At 43.8% G+C, this 25,947-nt stretch overlaps 1 protein-coding gene across 1 annotated transcript in view; it reads left to right on the top strand.

Annotated features, from left to right (window-relative positions):
* The window catches only part of emc10 (ER membrane protein complex subunit 10), a 48,680-nt gene that overhangs the window by 5,322 nt on the left and 17,411 nt on the right, over window positions 1–25,947 (top strand). The window contains exons 2-6 of the mRNA XM_038783517.1: window positions 4,781–4,847; window positions 5,842–5,954; window positions 9,553–9,651; window positions 21,184–21,365; window positions 23,925–24,018. Coding sequence (XP_038639445.1) covers window positions 4,781–4,847; window positions 5,842–5,954; window positions 9,553–9,651; window positions 21,184–21,365; window positions 23,925–24,018 — 555 coding nt within the window. The remainder of the gene's footprint in view (window positions 1–4,780; window positions 4,848–5,841; window positions 5,955–9,552; window positions 9,652–21,183; window positions 21,366–23,924; window positions 24,019–25,947) is intronic.

Here is a 25,947-nt window from a genome sequence, read left to right as displayed (position 1 = left end):
GGTGCAGCTGCAGTGTGGTTTTTATTTAACATTTCGATAGGTGTTTAGTCATTCAGAATGAATATTGTGCAATTGACAGCAAGCAGGAGTTAATGGGACGTGGGGTGGAAAAGGGTTTGGAGAGTTTTCTGGAAGGAAGATTTGACACTGATAGGTCACACTGGTTTGTGACTGGAACTGAAACAAGAAATGTGAAACTACATTTTGCGTGATATATTAATTATCCGTTTTTCTGCAAATCTGTCTCGAACTAATTTGTTTGAGTTGGTGTTTTTGGGTTGTAGCTGATTTGATTAACAGTTGTAAGTATCATGCTTTTGGGCGATGCAGCGGATTGAATGCTCACCTTTCCCTTTGGGGACCTGCCCATACTTATGGTAACCGAGCTTTTGGAATGGCTGCTGGGGGAAATGTTGCTGCGCAGGGTGGTCTTGTTCTGTGTGAGGACATATTGTTGAGTTAAAGCAAAGGGAAACCTAATGCTTGGACTGACGTATTGACTTTGGCTCCATTCAGGTCTCCAGTTACTGAAAGCAATATTCAAAGCAGGGAAATGTACTTTTTAATTAAGGGATTTTCCAAGCGATGATGAATAATTTCTATTCTGCATCCTAATGTTGACAACATTTAGTCATTTTAAATAGATGACATTTTTACTCCAGTAGAAATCCTTTCCAATTCTGTCAATATGTCCATTGAGGAACTGACCCACACCCGTGTCCAGGTCACCTAATAATGTCCCAGGCCCAAATCTGGATCCCAACATCTGTTGGAATGGCAATAGACATTACAGTTTATTTGTCCCACATCATTTAGGCTAAAGAGTAACAAAATCACCATAGGTTTCTCCTCCTTGTTGCACACTCTGAAAAGTATGTCTGTAGACATCATGTGAAGACAGAACTGTGGTCAGCTGTGATATCTCATGTCGCCAAACAGCTGACCCCCATCCACTGCCTATGCAGTGCGTGAGGAAAGGCCCATCAGTTACCAGAAGTTTGCTGTCACCCGTGTATCCCAACATACCTCCAGCAGAGGAGAAATTTAGGCTAGGGTGACCAGAGGAGAAAATCAAAGTTCAAGTATTCACGTGGTGGCTTACAGCTGTTAAGAAGTGTCTGCAAGCACTCCGGCTGCTCCTCCAGTCTGAATCCTGTTCAGGGTTCAATCAAACTGAGCTATCCAGTTTCCAGATGGCTATCTTTTATTATTGCTGACCTCTTGGCAGCACCAGCAGTAACATTTGAATCCATGGGAAAAATGTTAGAAACCGATCGAGACAAGTCTAACAAACAGCATGGGTTAGAATAATTTCTGAGGGGCAGCACAGTGGTACAGTGGTTGCTGCCTACGGCGCTGAGGTCCCAGGTTCGATCCTGGCTCTGGGTCACTGTCCGTGTAGAGTTTGCACATTCTCCCAGTGTCTTCGTGGGTTTCACCCCCACAACCCAAAAAATGTGCAGGGTCTGTGGATTGCCCACTCTAAACTGCCCCTTAATTGGAAAAAATAATTGCGTACTTTAAATTTAAAAAAAAAGAATAATTTCAGAGGCCCCGATTGAATCGCTCTCATTGCATTGATCTCAGAAGTGCAGAATTTCAGATATTAGGAGCATGTTTTTGCCCCAGTGTTGGTATGCGGATGGCCTGTCACAGAGTAGAACTCCTCCTCCTCTGTCCTGATGGTGCATGTCAAAGAAAAAATGCGACTTGAATTTCTATAATCCGTTCATGACAGCCTGATGTGCCAAAGGTTTTTACAACCAGTGAAGTAATTTTTTAATTTTAGAGTGCCCAATTCATTTTTTCCAATTAAGGGGCAATTTAGCATGGCCAATCCACCTACCCTGCACATCTTTGGGTTTTTTTCATAGAATTTACAGTGCAGAAGGAGGTCATTCAGCCCATCGAGTATGCACCAGCCCTTGGAAAGGGCACCCGACCTAAGCCCACTCTTCCACCCTATCCCAGTAACCCCATCTAACCTTATTGGATAGTAAGGGCCACTTAGCATGGCCAATCCACCTAACCTGCACATCTTTGGACTGTGGGAGGAAACCGGAGCACCCGGAGGAAACACACGCAGAAACAGGGAGAACGTGCAGACTCCGCACAGGCAGTGACCCAAGGCAGGAATCTAACCTGGGACCCTGGAGCTGTGAAGCAATTGTGCTAACCACTGTGCTACCGCGCCGCCTTTTTTTGTGTGTGATGGGGCGAAACCCACGCAAACATGGGGATAATGTGCAAACTCCACACGGACAGTGACCCAGAACAGGGATCGAATCTGGGACCTCGGCACCGTGAGGCAGCAGTGCTAACCAGTGCGCCACCGTGCTGCCACCAATGAAGTATTTTAGAACGTTATCACTGTCGTAATGTACGCTTTGCGCAGGTATTTTACGCACAGCAAGATCCCACAATCAGTAATGTGACAAGCCCGGCTAATTTTTTTGACGTTGATGGAGGTATTAAATATCGGCCAGGACACCAGAGATAACCCGCCTGATCTCCTTCACAATACTGGCCTCACAGTCAGCCACCTGGGTTGGATTCAGATCCAGGTTCTAGCAGTAAAACAACAACGTGCAAATCTCGTGTACCACACAGTGTCAGCTTTCCCTCTTTTATTCCTCATTACCCTCACCTTGACTTGGTGATCTCTGAAGCAGAATTCTTAATTGGAGCTATCTGAAATGATTTTGTTACCGATTATGAACGGGTGCTTAAAATGAGACATAAATAAAATTAGTGGTGCGCTTGCTCCCAGAGAAGCTGCAGGTTTCTGCCACAGCTGCAGTATAATATGTGCCACGTGCCGTCGGCCTGTGGTTTACTGCATACTAATTTCTGATGCATCTGCATTAATGACAGATATAACCTCACAGTGTTGTTCAGTATTGTCGAGATTTGAGTAAGCTTGGAACCCGGCAGAAATCTTTCCATTCTTCCAAAAGTATTTGGCTCCAAGGAAAAGGTGCTTTGATTGTAAAGTGCAGGCCCATTTTGTAAATGTGAATCGTGGCCAGAAGCCAACTTTTAATTTGGAATGTTATTATTTACAATGAGGTGGCAGTGCGCCGTCTAGAGGCTTCTTTAGCGTGTCGCTAGTAAATGCTATAGAAATAGTTGGTCTTGGGCATTCCTTTCTAATGCTGGTGCTTATATGCATGTTTGATGCTTTTAATTCATCGCATATAGTGTTATACAGCTCATAATACTTTCTCTAAACACAGGCTTGATTTTAAATGCAAAGTCTGCAGTTGTACTGCTGGGTGATTACAATATCTTAAAAGCATCCATTGCAAAGTAAAACGATTGCCTGCTGTTACAGATCACTATCATCCTGCACTACATCAACAGCAATGTCAATCATTCCATCTCATCTTTTAACAGATATAATAAGATGACATCTTTAAAATCTCTTAACTGAGCAGAGCAGTGGAGAAGTATTTCGGCGCTTTGGTTTCACATTGGTGTTTAGCTGTAACTCTGGGTCCCACTTTCTCCTCTTGAGGTTTTATGTTCAAGTCCCATCACAGAGACGGAGCACAAAATCTCAGTATTGAGAGAGTGCTGCATTGTCCGAGAGGTTGTCAATGATAAATCGAGACCCCTTTCAGATGGGCTTGTAAGATTCGATAGCACTATATAAATGCAACTCTTCCTTTGAGTGTGCACTGCCATAATTGATATGAAATGGGTGTGAGCAATTCCCCTCGGGTCATTTGGTGCATTTTTATTTTGCTACTGGAGGTGGCGGTTTGACTGAAGACAGTCCCTCTGGTTGCAGCAACACGGGAACAGGAGTGAGTGCACATTTACAACGGGCTACAGGCAGAAATTAGAAGTTTTGCACTGAGCCTCTTTTTTTCTAATTTCTTTTTAAAAAATAAATAAAGAGAACCCAATTATTTTTTCCAATTAAGGGGCAATTTAGCATGGCCAACCCACTTACGCGGCACATCTTTGGGTTGTGGGGGTGAGACCCACGCAGACCTGGGCGAATGTGCAAAGTCCACATGGACAGTGACCTGGGGCCGGGAACGAACCTGGGTCCTCGGCGCCATGAGGCAACAGTGCTAACCCACTGCGCCACCATTGCTAATTTCTTAATCACTGTGTGATCCATACTGAAGGAAGAAGAAGAAATGATTATATCTGTGCAAAAGTGACATAGGGTGGCCTCTTATTAACTGAGTTCACGAGTTCCCAGCATCTGAAGTGAGACGTTAGCTCTCGGTATAATATTTCAGTCTTAATTTTCCCTCAATTAAAAAGAAATGAAGCACAAAAAGGAAAGAACTTTGCACTAAATGTCTTTTCTTATTGTATAATCCCCACATTCAGTTTTTAATTTATTGTTCGGTAAATCCTTTTCCCTGCATCCTTACTCGTTAAAATGCTGTGTTGCATATTCTATTGTTGCCCCCCCCCCCCCCCCCCCCCCCCCCCCTGCCCTGCCGAAACTCAATTTCCTACCTTGGCTTTGACCCTTGCTATTGAAGCTGTTAAATTCAATGTTGGATGCCATCCGTTCAGTGTTTACTCGTTTCCATTCCTTCTGAAACCTTGATAATACCGTGAACTGTGGTTTTCCATTGTCTCCACCACTTCAATTTCTAAACCAGCTGAAATAAATTTGAGCAAGGTTATTGTGTAGTATTGGAGCCGTTTGCTTTCTTTGATGCTGCTGTTACTGAGCACAGAATGTTTATGTGACATTCTCTAATACTGCAGTGGTACACAACCAGTAATAACTGTTTTCCTTCTCTTTCAGCCTGGAGATGTTTTAGAGTCTGAAATTGCAGGACTGTCTGTGCCCCTTGAACACTCATTTGAATTTGGTAAGCCTAAAAGGTTGACGAGAACTGATTTTTAAACTGGTATCGTTTCCCAAGCGAAAACTTCCCTGTCGATGTCATTGAGGCATGCGTTAGGCCATCTTACATCAAATTGTTTCCAATGGCGAAAAGGTTGCTAAATACAGCCTGCAGATTTAACCCAAGGTAACTGAAGGAAAAGCCTTTTTAATCTTTATTAGTGTCACAAGGCTGACATTAACACGACAATGAAGTTATTGTGAAAATCTCCTACAGAGGGAGAATTCAGAATGCCCAAATCACCTAACAGCACGACTTTTGGGACTTATGGGAGGAAACCCACGCAGACACAGGGAGAACATGCAGACTCCGCACACACAGTGACCCAAGCTGGGAATCGAACTCGGGTCCCTGGTGCTGTGAAGCCACAGTGCTACCCACTGTGCTACACTACCGCCCATATGCAACAAATAGTAGAGGGGTTTGGATTGCATTGTCTGGTAGAAAGGTGGATTTGCATGCAAAAGTAGCCTTCAACAGAGAATTGAACAAATACGTGGAGAGCAAAAAATGCAGGGGTATGGGGAATGTGTAGGATAATGGTATCGGTTAACCGGATTGTTCTTCCAAAGAGCTGGTTCAGACTCTCTGAACTGAAGGGCCTCCTGTACTGTTCTGTGAGTCGTAACACGGAGCAGTGCTAGTAGCGTGGGTTCAATTCCCATACCTTCTCAACCTTGCCCCTCACCTGAGCTGTGGAGACCCTCAGATTAAATCACCACCAGTCAGCTCTCAAAGGGGAGGCCCTCTGGGACTGCGGTAACATTTACATTATCTGTTTTCCTGCTCCTGGTTAACGAGGGAGAAACTGAATCTGCATTATTGCTTCTGTTTGTTGTTCAATGTTTCCTCTCCATGTTGGTCCTGGACAATAAACTGAAATCATGTTTCCAGATGTTGAGATGCTCTTACATTAGTGCCCATCAGAGAACAATAAAGGTGTGTTTTATCGTTGCAGATGATAGCATTCAGTATAAAAAGAGGGGTTCGTTCCTGTGGAGACCAGGTCGAGAAAACACTCTCACGCTAACTCAGACGCAACTGACAGAGGACGAAAGGATTAAGCTCCGAGTAAGTAGTGTTTTCTTCCCATGTTCCTGCATCACAGGTACACCTCCGACCTTATGGTGGAGCAATTGTTTCAAAGTTAACCTCTAAAGAATTTTTTTTTTGTAAATAATTTTTATTGGAATTTTTGAAAAATAAATATCAACAGAACAATAATAACAATAACAATAGTAAACACCCCCCGGCACCCATAACAACGCATATAACAAACCCCCCCCCCCCCAAGCCCAATAAACAACAAAATAAATTAACAATAAGGAAATTAACGTAAACTCTATCCTCCCCCGCTGACCTAGTTCCTTATCATTGAGCCAGAAAGTCGAGGAAACTTCACCTGAACCCCCAGGTACCTAAAACACCTCACTGCCCACTTTAGCAGGAGCCTACCAATCCCCTCCTGATCTCCCGGGTGTACAACAAACAGCTCACTTTTGCCCAGGTTAAATTTATAGCCCGAGAAACTCCCAAACTCAGCAAGAATCTCCATCACCTCCGGCATTCCCCCCACCGGGTCTGCTACATACAGCAGCAAGTCGTCCGCATACAGCGACACTCGGTGATCCTCCCCACCTCGCACCAAACCCCTTCACCTCCCCGACTCCCTGAGAGCCTTTTGCCAACGCAAAAAGCAAGGGGGACAGGGGGCACCCCTACCTCGTCCCACGGTGGAGCCTGAAGTACTCGGACCTCCTCCCATTTGTCGCTACACTCGCCATCGAGGCCTCGTACAGCAACCTCACCCATTTAATAAACCCCACCCCAAACCCGAACCTCTCCAAAACCTCCCACAAGTACCCCCACTCAACCCTGTCAAAGGCCTTTCCCGCATCCAATGCCACCACAATATCCGCCTCTCCTTCTGCTGCCGGCATCATTATCACATTTACCAGCCTTCGCACGTTAGTGTTCAGCTGCCTCCCCTTCACAAAACCCGTCTGATCTTCATGTACCACCCCCAGCACCCAGTCCTTTATTCTAGTGGCCAAGATCTTCGCCAGCAACTTGGCGTCCACATTCAGCAGTGAAATTGGCCTGTATGATCCGCACTGCAAGGGGTCCTTATCACGCTTCAGGATCAGGGAAATCAGCGCCCGAGACATCGTCGGGGCAAAACACCCCCCTCCCATGCCTCGTTAAAGGTCCTAACCAACAGGGGGCCCAGCAGGTCCGCGTATTTCTTATAAAATTCAACCGGGAACCCATCCGGTCCCGGCGCCTTCCCCGACTGCATGTGGCCAATCCCACTGACCAGCTCCTCCAACTCGATCGGCGCCCCCAGTCCCTCCACCTGCTCCTCCTGCACCCTTGGAAATCGCAGCCTGTCCAAAAAGCTCTCCATTCCCCCTCCCACCGCCGGCGGCTCCGACCGGTACAGTTCCCTGTAAAAGTCCCTAAAGACCTCATTGACCTCTGCCCCCTGCCGCACCACATTCCCACCCCTATCCTTCACTCCACCAATCTCCCTAGCCGCGTCCCGCTTACGAAGCTGATGCGCCAGCATCCTGCTCGCCTTCTCTCCATACTCGTAGACCGCTCCCTGCGCCTTCCTCCACTGTGTCTCCGCCTTTGTGGTGGTCAATAAATCAAACTTGGCCTGCAAGCTACGCCGCTCCCCCAGCAATTCCTCCTCCGGGGCCTCCGCATACCTCCTATCTACACTCAACAGCTCCCCCACCAGTCTCTCCCTCACCCTCCTCTCCCTATGGGCTCGGATGGAGATCAGCTCCCCCCTAATCACTGCCTTCAGACCTCTAAAGTATCTTTAACCAAAAGAAAATTGATCTTTAATTTTTTTTTAGTTTATTCTTTCACAGGATATGGGCATATTTGGCCAGGCCAGCATTATTGCCCATCCCTAATTACCCTTGAGAAGGTGGTGATGAGCAGCCTTCTTGAACGGCTGTGTTCCATGTGATGTAGGTACATCCATGGTGATCTGGGTGCACCCACGGTGCTGTTAGGGCGTTGCAGGATTTGAGCCAGCGAGATTATTTTTCATATTTGTTTCCTGACTGAGATGATAAATGTCTTCACTTGGAAAAGATCTGGATGTTTGGAATTCTCTACCCCAGAGGTCTGTGGATGCCCGCTTGCTATGTTTACAGAGGTCTGGGTGGATGCCCGCTTGCTGTATTTACAGAGGTCTGGGTGGATGCTCGCTTGCTATGTTTACAGAGGTCTGGGTGGATGCCCGCTTGCTGTGTTTACAGAGGTCTGGGTGGATGCCCGCTTGCTGTGTTTACAGAGGTCTGGGTGGATGCCCGCTTGCTGTGTGAACCGAGGTCTGTGGACGCCGCTTGTGTTTAGAGGTTTGTGGATGCCCGCTTGCTGTGTTTATTCAAGACCGAGATTGATAAAGTTTTTGGATTCTAAGGAAATTAAGGAATATGGGGAAAGTATGGAAAAGTGGCGTTGTGGTAGATGATCAACTATAATAGTCATGAAATCAAGCATGTTTGAAAGACTGAATGACTCCTTGTATTTCTCATGTCCTTAAATTCTCCAAATGTTATGATGATTTATTGGTGTGTTCTGCAGACTGCGACATCTGGTGGGTGATGAATGCTTTCAAACCTGTTATACAAGTACATTGAGGGGGCCAGTTAGCTCAGTTGACCGGGCAATTTATTTGTGATGCGGAGCAACGCCAACAGCTTGGGTTCAATTCCCATGCCGGCTGAGATTATCCATGAAGGCCCCACCTTCTCAACCCTGCCCCTCGCCTGAGGTGTGGAGACCCTCAGGTTAAATCACCACCAGTCAGCTCTCAAAGAGGAGAGCAGTCTATGGTCCTCTGGGACGCTGGGGAGATTTATTTACAGAAGTACATTGAAAGCTGAGTTACAACACAGATAATCAATGAAGTCTATTTGATGGGAATGATATATTAGTCCACCCATGTTAGTTATACAGACTTGGAGATTGCTGATCCTATCTTGCCAGTCATGAGGGAAGGGGCTGGCTACAGCTGATTTTGGGTAGGTTCCAGGTTCTATTTGTTGTCCATCGTCTCCTTCCTGGAAAGAATGCATGTTTAGCCGTTAAAGGCAGACAAGATCCGGAAGGCTGTGATGACCAATTTTCCTTTTGATGCTCAGTGTTTTGAGCACATGTGACTAACAAAGGACAATGGAATCACAGTTCAACAAGAATTGTCACCTTCAGGAGAAAGAGGCTGAAAGTAAAATACTTCCTTACTCGAGCTTCATAGGTTACAGTGCCTTACAAATTCATTGTTTCCCTGGGTGCTAAATTTGCAGCCTTTGAAGATTGTAGCATTTACGGCACAGGATATTCTAATGTTTGTTACACAACAAGTGGGCATTGATGTAAGTGGCACTTTTTGAGAGAAAATTGGTTGCCACATTGTCTATATAGCAATGACGACAATATTTGAAAGTGGTGTGATGTTCTGAAAATTCAAGGTGTTATATACATGAAAGATCTTTCTTCCTTTAGTTGTGGAGTAATGAAATAGAAAATCAGATCATAACAAGCCAGTAAACTGATTTTATGTTTAACATTTTAGGTGCGCTGTTCATTAATCAAGATTTGATTGCCTATATTTCCATGATCAATGTCTCTTTTCCATTTCTGATAGGATATGGCTAGTACAGATGGACTGTACCGGATCAGGATCCCAAGAAAACTGGGCAGCGAGAGCTCGATTTCAGATTATGTGTCCTCTTTTGTTCGCGTAGTAAGTACCAGAAAAAGTAGACACACTTCATTCAACCAAGAAGTGAGAAGAATATGATTATAGGGTTTTGTTTTAAGATACATATTCTCTGGGGCTGCTTGAGTTGTGATCTCCTGTTGTAGCTCATTTCCCGAAGGACCTTTTAAAAATTGAGATGCTTTCCATTTCAGTGAGGCTCCCTGCAAAGTACAATATCGTTTTTAAAGAATCTCTGTGTGTTGGTACCGTGTCTCCCCAACCCCGTTCAATTGTACAACATGTCTTGAGTGAGGTTAATCTTTTGGTGTTAAACTTGGGTAGCTATGGTGACCCACTAGGAGATGATCTGAGGCTACCCAAATTAATTCTGCTTCATGCTCTGCGGCCAGCAAACTAAATAATCTTTCACTGATGAGTCTGGACTAGATTTTGATTCTAGCCCCAGAGGTGAAAGGCCAGTTTGCTGCCAGTATCTTAATCGAAAAATAAATGATAAGTATAAAGATAGAAAAATAACTTGTTTTGTGGCAATCCTAAAAGTTTATTTTACCTCTTCTGTTGCGATGCTATGATTCAAAGGTAAGTTGACCCTTGCATTCAAAACTATTGTTTGTGTTGTCATGCATTAGTGCTTTTCCCATTGGAGAAAGTGCCATAATGCATTAAAATAGTAAAAAAGGTATTGTCAGCCTTTGCTGTCATGTTTTAGGCCGAGAACCTTGCTCAAGGAACCTTGAACACGTATCACGCAGCAACAAGTTGGTGTGGGGACGATGTTTACTGGAAATGTTACAGTACCGGACAAGACCTCAATTTATATTCGGAAATCGGATGAGAAACCCCAACTATATTTCACTGTGAGGAAAGGATACTGTCAAATAGGGATCTTCTATATTAAAACAAACCATTATTAACATAGGATTCAACACATTAACATCATAGAAAATAGCTTTACCATTAACAGTTAAACAATTCTTAAAATAAAGGAGATCCTTTAACTACTAACTTATAGCTTCACTATCTCCAATTTTGCAAAACCCACTACAGGTCAAAAACCACTGGAAGTTTGCAAATACAGGGATACTTGCTGTACCCTTGTGTAGAGCTTTCTTGGGAAGGCTTCTTAGAGAGAGAGAGAGACCCTTTCATGAACAGCCTGCAGATCCTTCTGTCTTTGTCAGACTTACTCAACTTGACAGCATTTAGCAAAACTGCTGCTCAACTTAAAAACTCCTAACGGACTGACAACCGTATATCCATCTGCAAAACTACAGTCAGATCTAGCTCCTCCCATTAATTACATAAACTTTATCCCACTCGGGTCCCATGACCTTACCTACGTCTAAACACAATGCCTCAAATTATATGCTCCCCAGGGAACCTCCAGTAATCATAAAGCTCCAATAGGCATCTTTTTGTAAACAAATACATGGTTGGAATGAATGTCATATTTTACAACATTTTAAATGCAGCCTTAGCAGATATATTGTCTGCCTGTATGTTAAACCAGGATTTAAAAAAAAATTACGGCAACAGATATATGTAATACAATTGGTGTAAAAATATCCTACATTCATCACAGGAGGTTAGTCCTTTACTAACAGAAGGCAAATGTCAAAGTGAAGTCAACCGAGTGATTCAAGGAATTCAGGGAGAATTGGCAATGGTGAAGCACAGGGAATCTGTGTGTAGGTGTGTTATTAATGCCATGATTCATCATGGGGATCTCTTCTGCAAAGGTAAATTGACCCTTGCATTGAAAACTATTGTTTAAGTGTTGTCATGCATTAGTGCTTTTCCCATTGGAGAAAGTGCCATAATGCATTCAAGAATGTAAAAATACATACTGTCAGCCTTTGCTGTCGTGTTTTAGGCTGAGATTTGAATAGACCATTCTGACTATTTTAAAAAAAACTTGGCTTTGAAAGGTTAAGGGGAATCTGATTTGAAGTTTTCAAGGAAGTAAGGGAAATTGATAAGGTAGATAGAGAGAAGCTTTTTCCCCTTGGTGGAGCGTCTAGGACTATGGGAGATAGCCTGAAAATAATTTTTTCAGGAGTGGAGCAAAGGGTGGTGGAAGTATGGAATTCTCTTCCGCAAATGATAATTGATAATGGAAAGTTAATGATTTGAAATCTGAGATTGATAGTTTTTGTTAACCACAGGCCTTAAGGGATATAGGGGCAAAGAAGGGTATGTGGAGCTGAGCCGTGATCTCACTGAACGCTGGAATAGGCTCCAGGACTTCTAGAATCATTGTCAGAGTCGGGGAAAACGTTGTTTACAAATGAAGTAAATTTATTGTTAAAATTCCAACAGGCTCAATGTGTTTCTATTTCTAATGTGCCAAAAGAAAGGGATGGAAGAATATTGTCAGGAGGCTACAAAAATGGATCATTTCTATATACTTTCAAAGTTTTCATTTTGAAGTAAGGATTTTGATCTGGGATTGTTGAGTGAAGTCGAAGGTAGTTCAATTATAGAATTTATTGCTGGTTCATGTCTGGCTGCTGGTAATCTGAACTTATTTATGGCATTTCTGGTGTTGCTATCACCTTCCCAAAGGTAACAAATCACAGACCAAAACTGTTACACTTGTGTGAATTTCACACCCTTGTTCACAAACTGCAATAGAAAAAGACTGAAAGAGATTACATGTCCAAATAGAGTTTTCCATTGGCCGGCAGAATATCGGTGGGTTGCCCACACAGATTAAATATAGTTGCTTAGTTAATATTGGCCTGCTAAGATACTCTCTGTTTGCTCCTCACGCTCCCTCCATTTTCTAGTAGCAACGGGACAGGCTTTTTAAATGGCAAAATCCAGCACGGTGAAGCAGTGGTTAGCACTGCTGCCTCACGGTGCCGAGATCTTGGGTTCAATCCCGGCTCTGGGTCACTGTCCATGTGGATTTTGCACATTCTCCCCGTGTCTGCATGGGTTTTGCCCCCACAACACAAAAATGTGCAGAGTAGGTGGATTGGCCGCGCTAAATTGCCCCTTAATTGAAAAAACTGAATTGGGTAATCTAAATTTATTTTTAAAAAAAGAAATGGCAAAATTCATGAATTTAGATGTGATATGAAATGCCACTTTGATGCATTATTCTTAAACAATGTTTTCCACCTCGCTTCCTACTTTAGAAAAGTATATAAAAATGTTGCTTACTGTTAAGCTTCTCAATGTTGTCCTTTTACAATTGGACACCAAGGTTTCCATTGAAGAAACATTTGCAGTACGACATATCGAAGTAACGATGAATATATGCGTTGTGCTCACATTGATTTTGTGTTTGTGTCAATGGGTACAACAAATTTGATCATTGCAAGTATTGGACAGATATTACTAAGGTTTTCTGCTGGCGTAGAACCTTATTAGAGATGACTGATTTAGAGAAAGGCTGCAACATTGTAGTCTGGCTTCTACATGCGCCTAAAAACCCATTTACACCTTACAATTCCTGTCCTTGTGGATCAATAGGAACTTGCATTTTCAACGGTATGTTGAACCATGTAACTAGATAATAGAAGAAGCTGTTAGCACAGCAGAAATGGGCCACCAAACCGCGAAAAATGATTACAATGAGATTCAATGTTGCTTTGAATCTGTTTATTCCTATCCAGGTGATTATGTTCTCCAGTTTCATAAAATGTTTGATTTATCAATTGAACCAAGAGATATCTCAATCCTATTTTTTTTTTTACAATATTTAAGACGTACCACTATAGCTACAGTGACAGGAATAATGTATATTAATAATTATTGTCACGAGTAGGCTTACATTAACACTGCAATGAAGTTACTGTGAAAAGCCATAGTCGCCACATACCGGCACCTGTTCAGGTACGCAGAGGGAGAATTCAGAATGTCCAAATTACCTGCAACGTGTCTTTCGGGACTTGTGGGAGGAAACTGGTGCACCCGGAGGAAACCCATGCAGACACGGGGAGAACGTGCAGACTCCGCACAGACAGTGACTTAAGCCGGGAATCAAACCTGGGAACCTGGTGCTGTGAAGCCACAGTGCTAGCCATTGTGTATTCTGTAAACTGAAGATATCTACTGCTTATTTATATAAAATGAATATTTAAAAAAAAATACTTGGGCATTGCTAAAAATGAGCATGGGTCAGTGCCAGAGACGGCACATAACCGAAGGGCAAATGGCTGGGCAAGACTAAATATAAAAGGCATCAAGGGACAAAAATTAGGTCGGGAAATTGTTGAGAAAGTTAGCAAATGTGAAAGGCGAGAATATTAAGAGCTCTAAAACTGGATCAGGTGGCAAGGTTGAGGTTGCCATGGAGAACGAGAAGGCCTAATGGTGATTGTGTATAAAGGAGCAATGTAGAACTGCACTGAATGTTGAGTTTAACCTTGTTTGTTTTAATTTCTCTGTGTTGACCAATTTGTAGGGATATTTATTAAGGTAGTTAAAGAATCGACAAGCCCTTTAGAACATGTTCTCATTTATCTGTTTAAGCAGCCGGATGATTATTTGAGTTAAGCTGAAAATCTGACTTTCTTGGGCTTTAAGCATGTTTAAAATAGTCTGAGCTGTGCCTGAAATGCTTACTTATGTACATAGATTATTGGTTTTCCATTTTCAGTTGATATGGCTGAAGACTTTTCCTTGCTTCCCATTCATTTTGCTTTTCCCTCTCTCGCACCCTCCCTCCCACGATTCTCTCAACTGTTGGTCGTAATATGGTTTCACAGGTGCCAGTCATGCTGCCCTGTACCCAGTAGTACCGTCGACAACGAGCATCGACAGGCTAATATTTGTCGGTATTTAAGTAACCTCAAACTTGACCGTTCTGTGTGGCTCACTACTCAAAGTAGGGTCTGAACATTCCATTGTGGGTTTACTGAGAAGCTGCAGAGTGGGACCTAGGATAGTGCCACATGAAGTAATCCAAACCAGCAATGAAAGAGATTTATGTTACAAAGGAAGCAAATGAAACTATCTTTATCCGGACAGTTTTAAATGCTGGTGAAAAATACAAGGCCGAGACTATGCCATTCGTTGGTTTTTTTAAAGAAAATCATGTAACTTGAACAGTAACTTCTGCTCGGAACATTCCTTGGTGATCTTGAAAGTTCAAATTATTAGTTTACTCACTGTGGCCCCTGTCCCCTGTAAACTTCTATTTGAAAATGAAAAATGAAAATCGCTTATTGTCACGAGTAGGCTTCAATGAAGTTACTGTGAAAAGCCCCAAGTCGCCACATTCCGGCGCCTGTTCGGGGAGGCTGGTACGGGAATCGAACCGTGCTGCTGGCCTGCCTTGGTCTGCTTTCAAAGCCAGCGATTTAGCCCAGTGTGCTAAACAGCGGGGCTTTGATTAGATCAACATTCATGCACTTGTCTCAACTCTTGATCTGCCTTAGTATAATCGGACCCGTTCCGACTTACTAAATGCCACATGGTCAACTTTTGAGTGACAAGATTCCATTCAGTCACCGTGGTTCTCTGGCACGGTGAGAAAAAGCCATTCAGTCCATTCCAGGACCTGATTGGACTATTTTAATCTTTTTTCCTATCCTAAACTCATTCCTCTCCTCCCGTCTGTATCACAAATTAATCCCCAAAAATCCTTTTGAATGACTGTCTGCCATGCCAAATGGCAGCCTGTTGTATTAATGGGCACGTATAAATTTGGAGTTTATTTCTGAAAGGGAAGGTGTATTCTTCTAATGTGCTGCAAAAAATACAGGCACATCAGAACACTTATTCAATTATCCTCCTTTTGTAATTGCTGATTTGCCCTGCTCTGTGTCCTTGATGGGTAGCGGCCAAGCCACACACATCTTGGGTTCAGCTTCTTTTCTTTGCCAACTTAGCAGATCTCAATGGGTTCAACCAGTTCAGCTGCTCAAGAAGGCTTCTGCACTCAATTTGCTGAACAACAATAAGCTGCATTTATCTAGAGCCACTAAGGTAATAAAACATCCCAAGGCACTTCACAGGCACATTATAAAATAAAATTTGACAGCAAGCCACACAAGGAGATATTACAGCAGATGGCCAAAAGATTGGCCAAAGCATTCGTTTTTAAGGGGTATCTTAAAAGAGCAGAGAGAGAGAGAGAGGCAGGCAAGTTTAGGAATGGAATTCCAGAACTTGAGGCTTTGGCAGCTGAGTTGATAGCTACCAATGCGGGAGTGATTTAAAAGAAGGTGATGTTCAAGAGGCCAAAATTAGAAGGGAAAAAAGCCCAGTTATCCCTGACTGCTATTTAGCAAACCCCTGCTGGAACTTAGCCAAGTGTGGATATCGGGTGCATCGGGACTGCATTCACCTGTGAAGCCCTCAATAATTGAATAACTGATCACAACCTACTGCCTAAGCTCGCATATGAAGAATGGCGATTCATAGCTAATGACTTCAATCATATAACAAGGCGAGATGCACATCAGGGTAATATACACTTATCAATCTCAATGTTTCTTATTCAGAAAGCTAGGTGAAGAGTCAACTGTTGTCGTAAGAAGGGATTGACAGAGACGTTAAAGCTGCGTTTTTTAAACCTGTTCCCTTGATCCCCCTGGTGAGTTAGTGGACAAAGGTACTGCTAAATATTAGGGAACCTACTTTTGAGTGCTACAATTGATCTAATTGCTCCTGAGTGAGGGATGGGGAAAAAAGCAATCAAGGTTTGCGTTTCTGATGCACTTAAAAAGTGATCCTTGCTTGAAAGGCTGTGTGCACATGACTGGGGAGGACAGGACCTGGATCAGCTGAGATACCAATGGCCTGCCGACACTTAAAGCTGGTCGCATGTTGAAAGTGGCCATTTGGTAAATGTAACAACAGTAGTGCCCGTTGAACTAGACCCCAGCCTGATTCAGTACATTCAGGAGAAAGGGGAGACAATTGACAAAAATAAAACTCTGTAGCCTTAAATTAGGGGCTGTTCAGTATATTTTATTTCCTCTTTAAATTTAGCTTACACCTTTTTTTAAAAACCCATAAATATACTCTGGCTGTCCAAAACATTGCAGTCAGCATTTTTCACAGTGGTCTCGTCATCAGAGCATTTGTATGTTTTTGCTCTTCCTATTTAATAAGATGATGCAGGCAGCACCAGTAACTGCAGAATGTCTTCTCATCTCCACAGTGCAGATCAGCAGAGCAGGGTCAGATGGAAATCAGTTACTTGAATCACTTGCTCCCATTCTCCATCGAGTAAAGGTCCTAGGTTTGACCTCCATCTATGTTGAGTTGGCTATCCAGTTTCAGGCAGCAGTTGACATGCAAGAGTTGGCCTCAGTGCCACTCCTGACTGCTACCTAGTGGCTCCAACTGGAAAGTGCATGTTTGTGGTCTCGGGCAGTAGGATCGTGCTCTGCTGGGGACATGCCCTGCAGTCTAATAGCCTTCCTGCTTCAACTTTCTAACTCTGATAGGTTACAAGGGAGTTGTTTATGCCCATCAAACTGTATTCTGGCAAGAATTGGGAGAGTGTAGAAGAGGACAAAAATGTTATACTTGGAACAACCACGACGCACAAAGTGCATGATGTATTTTGTGCGAAATGGGTACAGGCTTTTTCAAGATGATATTGACTAGGTCAGCGTGTTTCCCTCTTCGCAGTAGGGTGATGTAATTGTATTTCTGTTTACCAGACAGATATATTTAGCTGACCACATGTCTAACAGGATATATCCTGTATTTTCTTACTCTGTATCACTCCCACACTCCCATATTAGTCACGAAGAAGCTGCATGGAATAGTGGCAGGAGTCTAAATTAAAACCCGAAACTGCAGCTCCCATGCAGTCTTTTCTGGGTACCACATGTTTTTCTGGATATGGTCATCTTGATCACCTTCTTGGTGATCAGTTTGCTGGTCTTTTCACTTGCATGTAGAATGTGCCCCTTGGCTCGCCCGCTTACTGGAGTGGACTGCTCTGTTTGTATGCTAGTGAAAGACTCAGACATGGCTTATTAGGTTATGCTTGAACAGCTCATCAATTATGGGTCAACGTGCAAAGCCAAAGTGTAATTCAGCCAACGGTTCAATTGATGATCTTTACTGAATTGGTTGTTCTCAGCCAGTGCAGCAGTTGGGGCACGGAAATTATTGTCGGCAACTCGAGGCCGAAGGAGAGGGCAAATTAGCCACGGTACCTCATCTTACAGTCAAAGTTACTTTGGGAAAGTACTTGTGTGTACGACTATTATGAGGTCAACAGTGGGCTTGGATATGATGCCTCTGACAGATAAATGATCTGATGCCATTATTTGAGTGCTCACTTGCAGAATGACCAATCGGCCAAAATCCTAGACTGCGACTGGCACCTAATCGCCTTAGAGTGGATAAATGCCTTCAGGAGAGAGGAAGAGTAAATCGGCAGCATCAGAAAGCTTTTTTAATGTTGGGTGTTGAGATTGAGTGTTCCCATATGCACAGGGGCATGAGTAGGCCATTCTTGTGTCACATAGCTCTGTGAAACAATATATATACCTTTTATTGTGTTCCTCAAAGCCAGAAAATATAATGCCAGAAATCCAACTGCTGTCTTTTATTTTGCACCGATTGAATCTGATCTGATGTATGTATTAGATGCAGAATAAAGTTCCCCATCTTGGCCCCAGTATTCTTTAACTCTGGTGAGCAGTGGTATAGGGTGGCAAGGTAGCACAGTGGTTAGAACTGTGCTACCGGGGATCTGGGTTCACAGCACCGGGGATCTGGGTTCGATTCCCGCTTGAGTCACTGTGCGGAATCTGCACGTTCTCCCCGCGTCTGCGTGGGTTTCCTCCGGGTGCTCCGGTTTCCTCCAAGTTCCGAAAGACATGCTTGTTAGGTGAATTGGACATTCTGAAATCTTCCTCCGTGTACCCGAACAAGCGCCGGAATGTGACGACGAGGGTATTTTCCCAGTAACTTCATTGCAGTGTTAATGTAAGCCAACTTGTGACAATAATAAAGATTATTATTATTATAAGCCAACAAAGTCAGCATGGATATATGAAAGGGAAATTATACTTGGCAAATCTACTGGAATTCTTTGAAGATGTAACTAGTAGGGTTGACCAGAGAGACCCGGTGGATGTGGTTTATTTAGACTTTCGAAGGCTTTCAACAAGGTCTCACATAGCAGATGAACTTGTAACATTAAAGTGCATGGGATTGTGGTGGTGTCTTGAGATGGATAGAAAGCTGGTTAGCAGACAGGAAGCAAAAGGTTGGAATAAATGGCTCTTTTTCCAATTGGCAGGCTGTGACTAGTGGGGTACCGCAGGGATCTGTACTGGGACCCCAACTATTCACATTATATATTAATGATTTATACGAGGGAACTAGATGCAGGATTTCCAAATTTGCAGATGATACAAAGTTGTGTGGGAGGGTGAGCTGTGAGGAGGATGCTGAGATGCTTCAGCGGGATTTGGACAGACTGAATGACTGATCATATGCATGGCAAATGCAGTATAATGTAGGTAAATGGGAGGTTTTCCACTTTGGTAGCAGAAATAGGAAGGTAGATTAATTATTTGAATGGATGTAAATTGAGAGAGGTTGATACTCAGCGAGACCTTGGTGTCCTTGTCCATCAGTCGCTGAAAGTAAGCATGCTGGTACAGCAGGCAGTAAAGAAGGCAAATGGTATGTTGGCCTTCATAGCAAGAAGATTTGAGTAAAGGAATAGGGATATTTTACTGCAATTGTATAGGATATTGGTGAGGCCACACCTGGAATATTGTGTGCAATTTTAACTGAGGAAGAATGTTCTTGCTATGGAGGGATAGCAGTAAAGGTTTACCAGGCTGATTCCTTGGATGACGGAGCTCCCCGTTGTAAAAAAACAGAGCTATGTGTGGCCTTGGCCGCGTGTTCCCCGTTTAGGCCCTTTATTTGAACAGCCATGTGTTTCTCGACACTGCGGGTGCCGGGAAAAATGCGGTTAAAAATGCTCGCTCTGGAATTTTGTTCCCTTTTGGGAAGATCCCGCCCTTTGTGTTGTGATGAAGGGAAACATACTTAAATCATTGTCTCCACGGATGTTGCCATTTGTGTTTGTTTCAGAATTTCAACATTCTACAGATTTTTGCTTTTCATGATGTAAATTCATGCTCACAATTGTAGGTATGAACTTGAACAATTCACGTTTCTTCGATGTATATTGAAATGTAGGTTGTGCGATCCTTATAATATTCTCCGGGGTAAAACAATACATGCTCAGGTAGTGCCTTGAGTGATCTTCTATCTCTCCTGCTTTATGATGCGTGAGTCTTTTTGCATGTCTGTCTCGCATGTGCAGAAACTATTTTTTTAAAACATCGTGTCTATTTTATTTGAAAGCTATGAAATGTCCATTGGCCTTTTGACAAGGCTGCCCAATAGCTCTAGCCAAAGGGTATAAAAGTCAAGTTCCGGCTCTGTTACTTGATGCCAGTGTAAGCATTTCTTTACTGGGCCATTACACGGTGCATAGCCCACAATGTCCCAGCTAAGAAGAATGTACTTTGTTGTGCCTGATGATATGTTAGCTCTGGAGAGGCCTGCATTGACCGAGCTAATAAGAGTACACTGCCTTATGTCTGATTACATGTTCACTGTGAAGGTCTGAGATTGTACAGATTAGAGAGTGTGGTCAAGCTCTTAAAATTGCATAATGGTTCAAAGCACTCGCACCTGTAGCACAAAACCACACATCAGAAAGTCTATTCTGTAATAAAAGCAAAAGATTGCGGGTGGAATCCGAAACAAACAGAAAATGCTGGAAAAGCTCAGCAGGTCTGGCGGCATCAGCAGAGAGAGAAAATAGAGTTAACGTTTCGTGTCCGCATTTCCCTTCTTCAGAAGAAGAGTTGCTGTGGAGTCATCCAGACTCAAAACGTTAAGGCTATTCTGCATTAGTTAATCTCCCCGGTGCAGCCACTAGGACCCTTGGGCCAGGGAAGGATAACAATAAGCTAAAGTTACCACAGCTGATTTCTGTTCCATAATAATCTTTATTATTGTCACAAGTAGGCTTACATTAACACTGCAGTGAAGTTACTGTGAAAAGCCCCCAGTCGCCACATTTCGGCGCCTGTTCGGGTACACGAAGGGAGAATTCAGACTGTCCAATTCACCTAACGAGCACGTCTTTTGGGACTTGTGGGAGGAAACTGGAGCATGCAGACACAGGGAGAACATGCAGACTCCGCGCAGACAATGACCCAAGCCGGGAATCGAATCCAGGACCCTGGCGCTGTGAAGCAACAGTGCTAACCATTGTGCTACCACCCATGGTTCCTGTTGTAATGTGCAGTGAGAAGAAACTGTTTAGATTGGTATGATAAATGGGCACGTAGCAAAGCTGTCAGTATCTGATGCGTGTCAGTGTCTTCAGGAATGGAGGCAGAATGTATCCAGAGGTGGGAACAATTAATTAAATAAATAAATCTTGAAAATGCCGACGGTGCCCTGGGCGATTTAAGAAAAGGTCGGAACTTTAAAGTTGAGAGTTTAATAGTTCTTTTGCAGAAACCTAACTTGGTGTCTTTACTATTCCAGTGTGCAGCTGCTGATGCTGCTGTCTTTCTTTTCTTTCCGTAGTGTTCTCTGGTCGAGTCTCACCTCTCTGATGTAATCACTGTGAACACCGATGTGTCTGGAAATATAATCGGTGTTTCCATTGTTACTGTCCCTGGGTCCTGCAATGGAGCAGAGGTGGAAGATGTGGATCTGGAGGTCTTTAACACGACTGTGCACCTAATGCAGCCAGTCTTGGCATCAGCGTGAGTATTTTTCTGTATGCGTGTATTTGCTGGAACTCTTTTTTGATTGTGTGTATTTTTCTTGTGATCAGATTCAAATAAATTATTTGCTATTTGGATAGAACACATGTCAGATGCTGCACGTTAAAAATGTGGAGCTTTTTCGCCCAAAGAGTGGTGAAAGTCGTGTTATATTACCAGGGAAGGCAATTGAAACAGCCAATATTAGTTGATTCTGGAGATAATTCAATGTATTTTTTGCGAGATAATGGATTGTGCAAAATAACGAGGAGGTAGGTAAGTGAACATAGAACATTACAGCGCAGTACAGGCCCTTTGGCCCTCGTTGTTGCGCCGTCCTGTGAAACCCCTCTAAAGTCCCTCTACACTATTCCCTCATCATCCATATGCCTATCCAATGACCATTTGAATGCGTTTAGTGTTGGCGAGTCCACTACTGTTGCAGGCAGGGCATTCCACGCCCTTACTACTCTCTGAGTAAAGAACCTACCTCTGACATCTGTCCTATATCTATCTCCCCTCAATTTAAAGCTATGTCCCCTCGTGCTGGACATCACCATCCGATGAAAAAGGCTCTCAATGTCCACCCTATCTAATCCTCCTCATCTTGTATGCCTCAATTAAGTCACCTCTTAACCTTCTCTCTAATGAAAACAGCCTCAAGTCCTTCAGCCTTTCCTCATAAGATCTTCCCTCCATACCAGGCAACATCCTTGTAAATCTCCTCTGTACCCTTTCCAATGCTTCCACGTCCTTCCTATAATGTGGCGACCAGAACTGCACGCAATACTCCAAATGCGGCTGCACCAGAGTTTTGTACAACTGCAACAAGACCTCATGGCTCCAAAACTCAATTCCTTTACCAATAAAAGCTAACACACCGTATGCCTTCTTAACAACCCTCTCAACCTGGGTGGCAATTTTCAGGGATCTATGAACATGGACGCCGAGATCTCTCTGCTCGTCCACACTACCAAGAATCTTACCATTAGCCCAGTACTCTGTCTTCCTGTTATTCCTTCCAAAATGAATCACCTCACACTTTTCTGCATTAAACTCCATTTTCCACCTGTCAGCCCAGCTCTGCAGCTTATCTATGTCCCTCTGTAACTTGTTACACTGCACTGCACTGTCCACAACTCCACCGACTTTAGTGTCATCTGCAAATTTACTAACCCATCCTTCTACATCCTCCTCCAGGTCATTTATAAAAATGACAAACAGCAGCGGCCCCAAAACAGATCCTTGTGGTACACCACTAGTAACTGGACACCAGTCAGAACATTTCCCATCAACCGCCACCCTTTGTCTTCTATCAGCTAGCTAATTTCTGATCCAAACTGCTAAATCACCCTGAATCCCATGCCTCTGTATTTTCTGTAAGAAGTCTTACAACACTAGGTTAAAGTCCAACAGGTTTGTTTCAAACATGAGCTTTCAGAGCACTGCTCCTTCCTCAGGTGAATGGAGAGGTATGTTCCAGAAACATTTATATAGACAAAGTCAGAGATGCCAGACAATGCTTGGAATGCGAGCATTTGCGGGTAATCAAATCATTACAGATCCATTGTAGTAATTCACACCTCTTTAACCTGGGATCACCCCCTATCTCTGGATCTGTAATGATTTCATTACCCGCAAATGCTCCCCCCCCCCCCCCCTCCACCTCCCCCAAAAATAAGCTCCCCCTCCCCTCCTCCTTGTCATCTTTATCCCGTGAGTCGCTTGGCTACTACCACTGGGCTTCCCCGAGTACTTGATCGGGGAGGATGGGAGTGCGGTTGTGACTAGGGATGGCTCGGAAGGACCTACCTATGCAGGAACTCCCCTCCATCTAGACCCACTCTGCTCCTAGTTCCTTCACCCATCCCCTCACTCTTTCTGCTATTGCTGCCCAGTGGTAGAACTGTAGGTTTGGAAGGGCCAGGCTATTTGGATCCCCAGGTAGTGGAATTTTGTCTGGGTATGTTTGAACGGCAGTCCCTCCGGCTCTGACCTTCTCCCGTGTGGGCTCACAGGGAATATCTCACTTTTGCTCAGGCTACGTTTGCAACCCGAGAAGGCTCCAAACTCCTTTAGAAGTTTCATTGTCCCTTCCATGCTGGCCCAGGGGTCTGAGATGTAGAGGAGCAGATCACCCACACAGACTGAAACTCTATGTTCCCTGTCCCTCTTCTGGATACCTCTCCACCTTTGACAAAGCCCCTTTGTTCCTCCCTGACTACTTCTGGCGCGCAGGTCTCCAGCCACCTTGCCAGGGCCTTTGCCAGGATCTTTTTTAACCTGCGGTGAGCAATGAGATGGGCCCGCATTCCGTCAGGTCTTTGTCCTTTTTAGGTATCAGATATCGAAGTGGGGTCGGAAAAATGGGGTTGTCTCGTATGCTGGGTTAATTTGCATGCCAGATTTTACAAGAGGCTTGTGAAATGACAGAACGGTGGAAGGTTATTCCTTTTTTGTTAACTACACTTTTAATTGATCATCTCTCTAAGATGTTAGGATAGACCAGCCTTCCTCACTCACGTTGCCCTAAATTTAAAAAAAATTGTTCCATTCCAGGCCAGAGACAGCCGCATTTATCGAGCGGTTAGAACATGAACAGGCCCAGAAAGCCAAAAACCCGCAAGAACAAAAGTCATTTATCGCAAAATATGTAAGTTGGCCCTTTCGGGGGGGGGGGGGAAATGTTTTCCTGGCTTATATATTTAGGGTGAAATAATAATTGCTATAATCTTGCAAAATTAATGCATTCATCATCCATAAGAGCAGTTCAGAAGATATTTTCAAACACATTGCAAGCATTGTACTTTCCTGGCGCTCCACACTTACTGTGTGATATGTAAAAGGGTTAAAGCATTGTATTATGTATAAATGCACGGAGCATCAATTGCTCTGTAATTGACGGGGAATAACACCAGCAGCTATTTATTTCAAATCCTAGCCTGTGGCCCATTAGTCCTGCAGCAATTGATCCACAATCACGTGTTCTTCAAAGTAAGGGGCTAAAGTTTTCACCGCTCCTATGGTGGCTTAGTTGAATAAATGCATTGCCTGACGTGGTTCGATACGACAGACGTTCCTGGTTCAGACCACTGTTGAGTTAATGGCATAAATGGGCATTATGGTTTTCCTAAGTGACCCTTGTGCGAGGAAGGCCAAAAGAAGAGCACCGATTCCTGCTCCAGGTTGCCATGCGTTTAGCTCGACTGGAAGGCGCACTTGCTTGGATATTGAGTAACGACACAGTTATGATTGGCTTAGGTTTCCTCCCACTTTCAAATGGGGGCAGCACGGTAGCATTGTGGATAGCACAATCGCTTCACAGCTCCAGGGTCCCAGGTTCGCTTCCGGCTTGGGTCACTGTCTGTGCGGAGTCTGCACATCCTCCCCGTGTGTGCGTGGGTTTCCTCCGGGTGCTCCGGTTTCCTCCCACAGTCCAAAAATGTGCGGGTTAGGTGGATTGGCCATAATAAATTGCCCTTAGTGTCCAAAATTGCCCTTAGTGTTGAGTGGGGTTACTGAGTTATGGGGATAGGGTGGAGGTGTTGACCTTGGGTAGGGTGCTCTTTCCAAGAGCCGGTGCAGGCTCGATGGACTGAAGGGCCTCCTTCTGCACTGTAAATTATATGTAAATTCTATGACTGCAGACAGTCAATTGTGGACACTTGGGCAAGGTACCCGAGGATCAAAAAAGAGGAGAGAATGGGGATCTGGGGCTAGGGGGAAACAGAAGTATAAGTAAGAAAAATACTCTTCCTTCCACCTTCAAGCAAGCTGCATCCACATATATTATAAATAGAGCCGGCTAGACCGACACATGTGATGACACTGATACATCTCGTAATGTGTTACTGTCATTTGTACGCAATATATCGAAGTACATTTACTGCTATTAAGAAGTCAAATAAAATGCAACACTTTAAATAGAGTCCTGTGTGGAGATGAGGGGTGTATAAGATTGCTTATAATAGAAAAAGGAGACAGGGATCATCTTGACCATGCAAGTAAACTGAGTGACTACGAGGGAACATCAGTCCAAGAATTTCATGTGCACTCAACATGAGTGTAGAAGAGTTGATTTTCCCCCACCCCACCTGAATATTCAAGTACTAATTCTTGCTAAGTTTGCATTTCAATGTTTAATGCTGATTGTGAGCTAGATGAATGGTAGAATGATCAGATGCAGTGGCCCCCATCTTCTGCCATTACTGCTGCAAAGCTGTAATGACTTTCTGGATATTGGCAGTTGTCCAGGAAGCTGACGCTGAGAGCTTTGTGGAAGTCTGTCTCCATCTGGAGTCCTCTTCTCAGCTGCTTCTTGGCACTTTGTCTTTTCTTGAATCTGAGCTCTTGAAGCTGATGTGGACCACCTCCGCATATGGGCTTTACATTTGGAGATTAATTAAATGAAAATCGCCTATTGTCACAAGCTGGCTTCAAAGGAAGTTACTGTGAAAAGCCCCTAGTCGCCACATTCCGGCGCCTGTTCGGGGAGGCTGGTACAGGAATTGAACCGTGCTGCTGGCCTGCCTGGGTCTGCTTTCAAAGCCAGCGATTTAGCCCTGTGCTAAACCATGAAGGA

Source organism: Scyliorhinus canicula, chromosome 23 (assembly GCF_902713615.1).
Source record: "Scyliorhinus canicula chromosome 23, sScyCan1.1, whole genome shotgun sequence".
Lineage (NCBI taxonomy): Eukaryota > Metazoa > Chordata > Chondrichthyes > Carcharhiniformes > Scyliorhinidae > Scyliorhinus > Scyliorhinus canicula.
The sequence above is the reverse complement of the archived record's forward strand: the minus strand, read 5'-3'. Positions and strand labels throughout refer to the sequence as shown.